The sequence below is a fragment of the Balaenoptera acutorostrata genome, chromosome 11 (assembly GCF_949987535.1).
Source record: "Balaenoptera acutorostrata chromosome 11, mBalAcu1.1, whole genome shotgun sequence".
Lineage (NCBI taxonomy): Eukaryota > Metazoa > Chordata > Mammalia > Artiodactyla > Balaenopteridae > Balaenoptera > Balaenoptera acutorostrata.
In genome coordinates, this window is record NC_080074.1 from 5,627,930 (window position 1) to 5,639,483 (window position 11,554).

The following is an 11,554-nucleotide window of genomic DNA, read 5'->3' on the forward strand; positions in this document are numbered from 1 at the left end:
TATGCAGTTTTATGTTTGGTCCCACTGCTGTAAATGACAAAACGCTTGGGTTTAAAGCCCAAGAACACGCCCACACAAAATCCCATTACACCTCGAGGCCAAAAACCTGGGTCTGGTTTCCGTGGTGGAAGATACCAAAAACGGACTTTGCTGCAAGGAATAAGCAGCAGCAGCATTACTTAAACACACGTTAGTTACATTATTTGCCAAACGTACTTGTTCCCCTACTAGTGAGGTCCTTGAGAATACCTGGGGCCTCAATTCAGCTGACATTAAAACGTGGAATTCTTCTGACAAGAGGGGCTCTAGGAACCCCGGCGGAGAAGCAACAAGTCGACACAGATGGAGGAGGCGGATCTTTCTGTCCTTCCTCCAGCCGGGGGCGTGGTGCCTGAGTTCAGTGCAGCTACCCCTTAGCCACTGCGGGCCCTGGGGGGCAGGGGAGCAGGGCTGAGCGCTGCAGGGGCCTGGGCGCCCCTCAGAAAGGTCGGGGCTGACCCTGCGACCCTGGCTGGACACCAGCCGCATCTGGGAGCTGTCAGACTCAGACGCCCAGGCACTGGCTCCCAAACACTCAGATTCAGCTGGTCTAGGGTGGAGCCCTGGCGCCACTTTTTTTTATAATTAGCAGACTTTACTGTTTAGAGCGGGTTTAGGTTTATAGAAAAACTGAGCATAAGGTTCTCACCCCCTCACACACATTTCCCCTCTCATTCAGTCTGCACTAGTGGTGCGTCTGTTACAACTGATGAACTAACAGTGAGACGTTACTACGAACTAAAGTGTGACTCGCACTAAGCTTCATTCTCGGCGTTGTACATTCTAGGTGTTTGACAAATGGATGGCGTCCATTCTTTTTTAAAAGCTCCCGGATAATTCTAAAGGCAGCCAGGGCGGAGAACCACTGACAGAAGTGGACCAGCTGACCACGTACACGTCACATTTACGACAGACAGGAGAGCGCTGAAACTAAATGCCACCCACAAGACTTGCCACCAAGCAAGCCCTCCGGCGCAGCGGCGAGGGCCACTCTGCCACGCGTTTGTTCAACCAGGGGCAAGCCGCTTAAACCTCTGTGAGCCTGTTTCCTTAGCTGAAAAATGTTTTTTTCTAAAAGAATAACCATGACACTTCACCAGGTTTTTGTAAGGCCCCAACTGGGTCGTGTGCAGAAACCCTCCCTGCGGAGCCCAGCACAGACACTTCTGTTATTACCACCGCGACTCCGAGGGGGCAGAGACAGCCGGTGGCCTCCCAGCACCCCTTCTCCCCGCGTACCAGTCCAGCGGGTCTCATGCTTCAGCACTCATCGGTCACCTACCTGCAGGGCCCACTGAGCCAGATGGCTTCAGTGGGGTGTGCCTTTCTGCCAGGCCCCCAGGAGAGCAGAGCTGCTGGCTGGGGGTGCACTTTGAGAACCACGGTTCTCATCGTCATTGAATCCTCGCGTCTTGGCTGGGTCTGTGGCCTCACAGACTTGGCTTCCCAGCCTGCCCTGTAGCTCCATGTGGCCGTGGGATGAGAGGGGAGTACCGTGTACAACACCTGGGACAGGTGCTCACGGAGAGTGGTGTGCCCTCTCACCCTTCCTTCCTCCTTCCTGAGGCTGGACGGTGCTCAGCCGTCCCAGGGACCAGGGGACCCTAGACACAGTGAAGTGACAAGCACCAGGAGAAAACCACACCAGCCCCAGGTGACCTCAGGGAGCACAGCTGTGACCACAACAGCCCCAGATGCTGGTCTCCCATCTGTCATGGAAAGATATCTCTTTTGCCTAAGCCACTGGTATTTGGTGTCTCTGTTAGTCACAGATGAATCTATATTCCAGAGGATAGAAATCCCTTTCATTTATATAGTATTTTATATTTTTGCAAGCACTTTCATATACTGTTTCATTTTTACCTTCTCAAAACTATCTTCCACTCAATCCTGAAGAGTTCACTTGTTCCTTGATTCATTCCAAATATGTATCTTTCAACGGACGTCTACTCAAGTCAGAATGAAGTCCGCGGCCACATAGTAAGTCCTTCACGATCCAGTCTCCTGATCATTTTCCTGCCTTACCTTTCATCACTCTCCTTCCCCACATCTGCATTCTGGCTCTACGGAGCCCTGTGGTCCATCCATTGACCCTTTCTCTCTCTGGCCACTGGGCCTATTAAACACTCTCTCTCTCCCTGGAACATTCCTCATCAGTCCTGCTCCCCAAACGAACTCACACACACCTTTTAGGTCTGAGCTTATGTATCACCCCTTCCGGGAATCTTCTCTGATCCGTCTTTCCCTCCGCCCCACCAGGAGAGGCAAAGTTTCCTCCTCCAGCACCCCCCGCTTAGAGCACAACTTATCAGCTGAACTGTCCTCACTTCTCTGTCTGTCCCCGACTCTCTCCCACTTGACTAGAAGCTCCTTCAGAAGGAGACTATGCCTTGTCTGCTACTGTCTCCCCCCATGGCAGGGACTCATTAACGAAAGAATAAACACTGACCAAGTGGACAGAATTGCCCAATATCACACAGAAAACAAGCAAATGAACAAAAACCAAAAGTGAAATCTGACCCCTACTTCCCTCCTCTTTTACCACACATTTAGGCGGAGTCTGCTAAGAGCCCACCCAGACGCCTGCCGGGGGCGGCCCATCCTGAAAAGCCTGGCTCTCTCCTTCTCGGAAGGAGGTCCTTCTCAGAGCCCTGGTCCCATCCGGGGGCTCAGACAACAGTATCATCTTCCAAGTCACCTGTCCTCCCTCGGCCTGACGTAAAGATCCAGTTACTTCCCTGAGGCCACAGGTGCTCTCTGCCTGGACACAAGGTGTCTTTGATCCTGAAGGACTGAGGGAATCAAAGAGAAACTGCACCATGATATGCACCTTGACATGTATCGATCAAGACATCCACCTGTCTAAATATTCCCAGACGAAGCAATTTCTCACGGGCTTCATGAGATCTCCTCATTACCTATAAGAGAAAAAATAATAATAATAAAAATAGAGACTGGGGCTTCCCTGGTGGCGCAGTGGTTGAGAATCTGCCTGCCAATGCAGGGGACACGGGTTCGAGCCCTGGTCTGGGAAGATCCCACATGCCGCGGAGCAACTGGGCCCGTGAGCCACAACTACTGAGCCTGCGCGTCTGGAGCCTGTGCTCCGCAACAAGAGAGGCCGCGATAGTGAGAGGCCCATGCACCGCGATGAGGAGTGACCCCCGCTTGCCGCAACTGGAGAGAGCCCTCGCACAGAAACGAAGACCCAACACAACCAAAAATAAATAAATAAATAAATAAATAAATTTATTTATTAAAAAAAAAAATAGAGACTGTATTCCTCTAAGATACAGGAATGTAAATGGTGGCTGTAGCATTTAGGCCGGTGGCTTAGCGTGTGGTGTGAAGTGCTGACCCCTGAAGAGAGCCCCCCTAAGACCAGACAAGTGAGCCGTTACTTGAGTAAAAAGATTACTTGGTAAAAAGTTACTTTAAGCTTTAAAAAAAAAAAATACAGTGTTTTAAAGTGGGACTGGCCGAACCCTGCTGAAAGGTCAGGTAAAACGGGGACCGGAAGGAGCCAGCTGCACGCGGCCTCAGGAAGCTGCTGGCGACTCTGCCCAGGCAGGGAGACGTGGTGCCGAGGGCAGGAGGGCAGAAGGAAGCCACAGAGGAGAGGACGACAGTGCAACCCAGGAAAGACCCCAGTGGATAAACGGAGTAAGGGCCCGAGGAGACGCAAGCGTGGGTAACTAGCCAGAGCCCTCGCCCCGGTCGCTGAGGGCCCTCGAGGGGAAGCGCACTGAGCGTCACGGGGTGCGGGAAGGGTCAGCACCCACCACCACCAGCTCTACGGCAGCGCTGGGCCGGCCGTGAGGAACACGGGGAGGGGCCAGCCACGGATGGGAGGACAGACACCTCTCCTCCGGGGTACGGGCCAAGGCAAACACACGTCAGTTTGTGGGAGGCTTCTGGGACCCCCTTCGGCGTAGGCGGCAGGTCATCCGCGGAGGCTGGGGTGGGGCACTCAGTGTGTGAGCGCGCAGAGCATCACGGGAGCCTCAGGAGGGGATGGACAAGGCCAAGCAGAGGGAGTACTTGCCTCGACAAGGTTCTTAGCCTTAAAAACACCTCCAATTTCACACATGATGATGTCATCTTTAGTCCTTCCAAGTCCATCAAAATGCACATGTTGGACGACCACCTAGACGTGACAAGGGGACGCAGATTACTGAGTACCAGACAGGGCAAGAGATCAGGCATCGAGGCCAAAGACAAATGTCTAAAATTAGTTTCAAAGATTTTTTTTTTTAATTTAATGATCCACGCTTCTGAATTCCTCACCTTTTCAAAAAACTGGTCACTTGAACTGACTAGGTCTTTACTTCCTGTGAATGAGATCAACAGGGTCTCTGCAGCCAGGTGACCAAGGACCAGGTCAGTCCTAAACCCAGGCAGGGTGCAGAGGTCCCCTACACATCCTTCCCCAAATGTTCCCCAGGCACTGGCCTCTGGATGACGCTGACTGTGACCTGGTTTAGTAACAAAGTGTATTTTGCCAGAGATCTTGTGTGTATTTCAATATAGCCTGATAAATGCTGGCTCAGAGCCTCTCACCTGTCTATAAATGCTCACTTCATTCATTCATTCATTCAATAAAAATGCACTGATTACCTATGAACCAAGTATCATTCTGAACACTGAGAATATAGCAGTGAGCAAAACATAAAAATTCCCACCTCTATGGAGATTAGATTCTAAAGGGGAGAGAAATAGGCAACATACACAGTACAGTAGACGGTAGTGAGCAAGAGAGACACATCAAGCAGGGATGTTGGGAGTGGTAGGGAAACGTATGACTTACAGGTGATCAGAATACTACACTAAGATCTTAATTAAAGAATTAATGAAAAATGTGCTTACATTTCTCCCACTGTATTTAATTTCAAAGGCAACAAAGTTTAGAAAAACTTTTATTCAAGACCCAAGGTCTTTTTTCTGGGAGCAGGGAACAAAGAATAAACTTAAGCATAATTTGAGTTTCTCTTTGAAATACTTTTGGGGTTTTTTTTTGGTAACATAAATTCAAAAATGTGTTTGTTTACACTTCCCACGTAAATAATCACCAAGGAAAAACTATTCCTCTAAAACCAGAAACTATTTCTCCAAGTGTCCAGTCTTCCTAAAATGTAGTTGGCTGCAAACTCTCCCTTGATAAAGGTGTCGACACAGGTTAATCCCTTTATGTTTCCCCAGTGGCTTGTGGAAGCGAATGTTTCTAGGAACAACTCTATCCAGCCCTCAACAGGATACTCACATCCTTGTTCTCAAGAATTTCCTGTTTAGCTTCAGGTTCAACTTCAACAAATTCAGCTTCTTCTCCTAATGCTCCAAAATCAGGTCCACTGGCTGGAAGAGGCTCCAAACTCTGAAAGGGAGGGAGGAACCACAGATAAATGAACTTATATTAAAAAACAAAAGCTTGGGACTTCCCTGTTGGTACAGTGGTTAAGAATCTGCCTGCCAATGCAGGGGACACAGGTTTGAGCCCTGGTACGGGAAGATCCCACATGTCGCGGAGCAACTAAGCCCGTGCGCCACAACTACTGAGCCTGCGCTCTAGAGCCCACGAGCCACAACTACTGAAGCCCGCGCGCCTAGAGTCCATGCTCCGCAACAAGAGAAGCCACCGCAATGAGAAGCCCGCACGTCACAACAAAGAGTAGCCCCCGCTCGCCTCAACTAGAGAAAGCCCACGCGCAGCAATGAAGACCCAACGCAGCCAAATTAAAAAAAACAAAAAAAAAAAGCTTTTAGTTTTGTCTTTAGATGGTGCCCCAGAAAACTCAGGACCGCGGTCCCCTCTGGGGCTGAAGGCAGCAGGGTGGGGGGCACACGGGCAGCATAAGCGGCTGTCGATGCACAGGTGTTAGGCTGGCGCTGACCCCTCGCTGTCCAGAGTATTGTTAATTCATAAAGCAAAGACGAAAACTCATCAGCGAAAGGGTCAGGCACAAACCGACAATGGCTGCACCATGAACCGAGGACTATACCGCACCTAGTTCTGTACACCTGAGGCCCATGTGAAGACCAAAAAAAAAAAATTTTTTTTTTGCTTTCCCATTATAGAAAGTATCCTAATGTTTTTAATCAAAACTGGATACATTCTAGGATAATTACATTAACCAGCCAAATTAGTAAAAAATATGTTTCTGGACTCTGATCATTTGTTTTGGTTCAGAAAGTCTCACACACACACTCAGGGGAACTGCATATACTCATAAAACGGGCCATCCAGAAAGCGGTCCCTTCCTTCAGTCTGAACTGACATTGTCTCAAAAGCATTCTAGCATCTTCTGAATAAGGATTCTATAATAATAATTACGGAGACATGATAATATAATAGTATGTATAATAATGAACACATCACATTGTATATTTATTACATATATACGGGGATTCCCAGACACTCATGGAAACGGATTCAGAAGGTCTCGTGTGGCAGCAGGTGATGGTAGAAACAGGCAGCTCTGGGGAAAAGTATGGGAACTAGTATCCGCCTGCTTCCTCACTCCCCCAGTTCTCTACAGATAAGTGCTTCTGAAGTGCACAGGAGCGCCTGACATCTGCAGAATGCAGAGCAGTGGGGACTCGGGCCCCTCTCACCGTCTCCCCGCAATGTTCACAGCCTCTTGTCAACACATCCTCCATCGTGCCACTGGTCCTCTGGAAAGGTAATGACCTGACAGCGCCATGTCCCCTCTCCCATCCTTGCCCTAAAAGACTCTGACCGTCCTCAAAGGTGCCCTCAGGGGCGAATGCAACTAGATTCCTTAGCAGGGCACATGAGGAACTCCACCATGCGGCCCCCACCTGCTACTCCAGATTCAATCCCCACCACCCCCGACCCTCACCTTTGTGTCTGTGCACACCTGGTTCTCTCCACCCACGTTAACTACCTGCCTCCCCCGAAAGAGCTGAAAGAACCACCTTCAGTGCCATCTCCTCTGTGAGCCGCCCCTGGCTTCTTCAGGGAGAATCAGTCCCTCCTTCACAAGACACCTCTTGGAGGAAATTTATGACCTTTACAGGTACTGCTTTTTCTTATTTTTATCTGCCCTGCTATATCAGAAATACTCAAATATTTATGGAATGGGTGAGTGAATGATTTTTTTCTTTTGTTCTCACATTTCATAAATATCTGAGTGCCTACTGTCCCCTAAAGAGCAGGGAATGCAGCCGTGAATAAGACAGAACCAGTCCTTCCCTCAGTGGCTGAAGTGGATTATTTACATAAGTAAAAAGGGAAGATAATGCTGGGCAAAGAAACAGAATTTATTTCACATAATTATCCTTTCATTTTTGTTGTGTAAATATTTTTAAAATGAGATCATTACTATATTTCTCAAAAATATGAACAAATTAAAATAGTAACTTTTTTATGCAACATTTCATGAATATGCTTTCTGTATTTAAGTTTATGTAGTACAAAAAAGTATATTATAGATGCGCAGATTGTCTATGCAGAGCATATACTATGGTTAGGAATATACGCACATATTCATTCTTCTTAATCTGAATGCTTGACAAATAGACTTTGGGCATAAAGTCTATGCTAAAAAATTTCCACTACGGTTCCTAAAACCTCAAAAGCATGAAACACACCTCACCAAAGACACGCTAGACCCATTTGTACTCTTAAATCTGAAATTTAGACTTTAATTCAAAAGGTGATGTCTTTACAGTTTCACAACTGCACCAACGTTTGATGTCCTAAATTAACTGTTTCACTACTAGAGATTCATTCATTCACCAAATATCCACCCACTATGTGACAAGCGTTTACAAGGTCCTCACCCTCACAGAATTTACATTCCAGTGTCTGGGTAAGCATTTAGTGAAAAGAATTTAAATAAATATTTGGATCTAGCCTCTAACCTTTAAGCAGATCGGTCTACTAGTGAGTCGACAAATTTTATCGAACGCCACGTGCCAGGCACTAGGCAAGGCAGTGCTAACTGAAGAAATAGGACATGAAATAAATTTAATGAGTTATGAACAACATCTTTAAAGTGATATAGACTAGAATCAGATAGAAAATACAAGAAAAAACAATAGGTATCAAGGGTAAATACTGTTTCAGAAAACTTTTGTTTCACATATGCATGAGGGTGCTAGATAGCAAATATGGGATGTTTTCTTACTGTGAGTCCTGACCAAAATTCAAACAACACTGGCTAGTGAAATGCAAAGGCCAAATTAAAGAACTGAAATTATTTCTTGTCAATACATTAACCAAAGGAGCAGCAGTTTTAGTGTCAAAGGGGCTTAATAAAAGCAGAGACTTCTTTTTCCTGTACTCCTAGCACCTACAACAGTGCCAGGCACAGAGCTAACCATTGGTAAATATTAGTTGAATAAACGAATGAATGCTTACTCTGCCAAGATGCTACAACGGATGCAAGGCAAGTAAGATGCAGCTCCTACCGTCATCTAGAAACTTAGACTTTAAAAGGATAAGTCAAAAATGCAGAGCTAAAACAGGGCACCAGAGTAGAAATGTCAAGGAGGTTGACAACACATCCAAAATGAGGAAATGAGGAAAGAGAAGGTTTATGTAGGAAGTGACTTGAACTGAGTTCTAAAAGATGGGACTATTTTGCCAGCTGAGGATGGGAGTGGGGGTGAGTGATGAGAGAGGGAGCTCCGCCCAACAGCACGGTCCAAAGAGTGTGTCGGAAGAGGAACGGTGTTTCATTTGCAGGAAGTATCTGGAAATGGAAGTTAAGTCCATTCCCGCACACCAGGCTGAAAAGTCTGTGATAAATTCTTTTGAGAAACTCCTGAAAACTTCTCAGCAGGGCAACTGAAACAATCCACGTTGTAGAAGAGAAGTTGTGTTGAGGGCTGGGACTCAGGAAGTCTGAGTTTTAGAACATTCTGAGGCTCTAACGGTGTGACCTTGCACAAATAGTCACTCTCTGGGTCTCAGTTAAGATTACGATAAAGAGCAGTTGGGCAGCTTGGATGCCGCGCTCAGCACCCAAGCAAGTGCTTTACGTGTATTGTGTCTTTCAATTCTCCTAACAGCCCGGTAAGTGGGTACTATCACTGCCTCCACTTGAAAAGGAGGAACTAAAGCTCAGCGAGGTTCCGTCTTTGCACAGTAACCAAGAGACACGAGGACTCCTAGCTGGGTCTGAGTTGGAAGACACTACTTCATGCTCTAAGAGTCTAGCAAGACCCCAGGAGCGGCTGAGCGGGAGAGATCGGAAAAGGTGACCGGTAAGGAACTAAGACGCCCGAAACCGCTGAGGATAGAAAGAACTTATTCCTCCGCTGCAGGACATCACGGAAAGCCCGAGAGTCCTTTCCGGGCCACTGCCTCGCTAAACAACCTTGGGCAAGTCACGACCCTCCTCTGAGTATGTTTTCTGCTCGGAAGCCTGCGGTACCCGCTGGCGGCATCTCTGCGGCCTCCTCCACCCGGCCCGCGGCGGCCCAGTGCTGGGGCGCTACAGGCGGAGATCCCCGGCCCCGTTCCGCACCGGCCTCGCGGCCCTGCAGTCCCCTCACCAGGGCAACCCCGGGCGCAGCCGCGAGGGCGTCCCCCGCGGCGCCCGCCCAGAGGTCACGCAGCCCGCGGGTCGCTGGGCCTCTTACCCTGGCGTGCACTGTCCCCATGGCTCTCCTTCTGGCCGCCGCCTCCCGGAGCTGCCCTGGCCCGACGAAGGCTCGGCGGGTGAGGCAGAGGGCGAGTCCCCGGTAGCGGAGCTACCTGTTGGTGCAACACCCACAAGCCCCCGGACGCGGCTGACTGGGGGCTGCCATCATGTCCCGCCTTCGCCCCGCCTCCTTGCTCACGGTTCCTCCGCTCATTGGTCCTTAAGAAACTATGACCCGGATGTTCACGCCTACGCCGGGAAGCTCTGCGACCTGGAGACCGCCCGAGCGCCGAGCGTTCTGTGGCGCCCGGGAAGCTGCTGGCGCGTGGTGGGGGGTTTGCGTGTGGGTCCCACTGGGAGTGCCGGAGCTGCCCTGGGGGAGACCAGACCAGCTGGTGGGCGCGCCGGGACTTCACTCACGTGTCTCCCTTAACCCTCGTGGCACCTCGGCCCAATGGTGCAGTGCTTGTCCCCGCGCTCTGGCGAAGCGCCGAGGCTCGCCACACCCGGCTGCAACGGTGGCCTCACCCGGCGTGTGGAGCCGCACAAATCCGGATTGGCGCCCCGCTCCTGTCCTGCTGGCCGCACGGAGCTTTCAAGTCACTGAACCCCCCCAGGCTTCAGCCTCCTCATTGGCAAAATGAAGTGACGGTCTTATCTGCTTCGCAGGGATGGATTACAAGGCTCGCATGAGAGTGTTATTAACGCCTGGCACAGGGCAGGGCGCTTAGTGAGCAGCGAATAAATGACTATTATTCTTTCAACTGCAGTAAATGTCAGTGCGTGTCATCGGGGGTTCGCATGGGGGCCATTCACATCGGAGAACAGGACAGCCCTGGGGCTTCATTTGGGTGGTGGAAACAGCTTTTCCCCGCTCAGGAGACAATATAGAATAAGTAATCGTCACGTGGCGATAAATGCAATGAGAGAAACGAGACAAAATAAGGGAAGGATTTTCAGTATCATGTGCACTAATGTTTCCACCCCTTCCCGGAGACCCTGACACTCTTTTCTGTTTAAGTAGCAGCACCGGAGTCCGCCAGCATCCCTGGGGTAAATATTAAGTCCACATTCCCCTTCTTGCGTCCCAGGCCCTTTTCCTTCCCACACTGCATCCCTTGCCAGTTGACCTATCCATCTGTCTTCCCAGCTGGGCTGTCAGTCCCCAGAGGTGGGGACCAGTCTGGTTCCCTCCATGAGCCCAGAGGCTAGCACAGTGCCTGGCGTGATGCAGGGACCTGGTGAATATTTGCTGAATTACTGCTCCCCTGCCGTAGGCTAGGGCAAACAGACAGACACTGCTTATTAAGATTGCACATTCCTGGGCCTCAGCCCTGACCTACTGAACCAACCTCTGGAAAGCAGAACCTGGAGATCTGAATTTTTTTCAAGTGTGCCAGGTAGTTATTTTGCCAACTAGGTTTAAGAACCCCTCATTTTAAAAAACTCTTTATGTCCATGTCTGACTTCATCACTAGTTTCTAACGTCTTTGAAGACATGGGGACGCTAACCTGCTTATAGGGAACTTGGCCAGAAATGGGTGGAAGAGGTGCTCAGCAGGAGGGGGAGGCAGAGGCAGGAGCAGGGCATCCGCAGGAGGTGGGGGACAAGGATGCAGGGCCGGGATACAGGCAGGCAAGACGGCCTCCCACGAAAAGGGGAACGGTGTGCAGGGCCAGGCCTGCGGGGAGAGACGTCTGGGCCTGGGCATATGTTCAAGAGGCTGCAAGCTGGTGTAAGAACTGGGCTATAAGTTAGCTGTTGACCCCAGGCAAGTCACACCCATTTTAAAGGTCACTTTTCTCCACTATAAAATAATGAGATTGCTAAGGACCCTGCCAGTTCTACAAAAGATTTTTTTTTAATTGGCTTGTATTTCACACTAAGAAGTAATAGGTCCTGGGCT

At 49.5% G+C, this 11,554-nt stretch overlaps 1 protein-coding gene across 1 annotated transcript in view; it reads right to left on the bottom strand.

Moving 5' to 3' along the window:
• Window positions 1-9,837, bottom strand: part of SAMM50 (SAMM50 sorting and assembly machinery component) — a 31,577-nt gene extending 21,740 nt beyond the window's left edge. Inside the window, exons 1-4 of the mRNA XM_007189170.2 lie at window positions 9,646-9,837; window positions 5,300-5,410; window positions 4,085-4,186; window positions 2,870-2,957 (exon numbers count right to left, since the gene is read on the bottom strand). Of these exons, the coding sequence (XP_007189232.1) occupies window positions 2,870-2,957; window positions 4,085-4,186; window positions 5,300-5,410; window positions 9,646-9,666 (322 nt within the window). The 5' untranslated portion in view covers window positions 9,667-9,837. The remainder of the gene's footprint in view (window positions 1-2,869; window positions 2,958-4,084; window positions 4,187-5,299; window positions 5,411-9,645) is intronic.
• Between the last annotated feature and the right edge of the window lie 1,717 nt (window positions 9,838-11,554).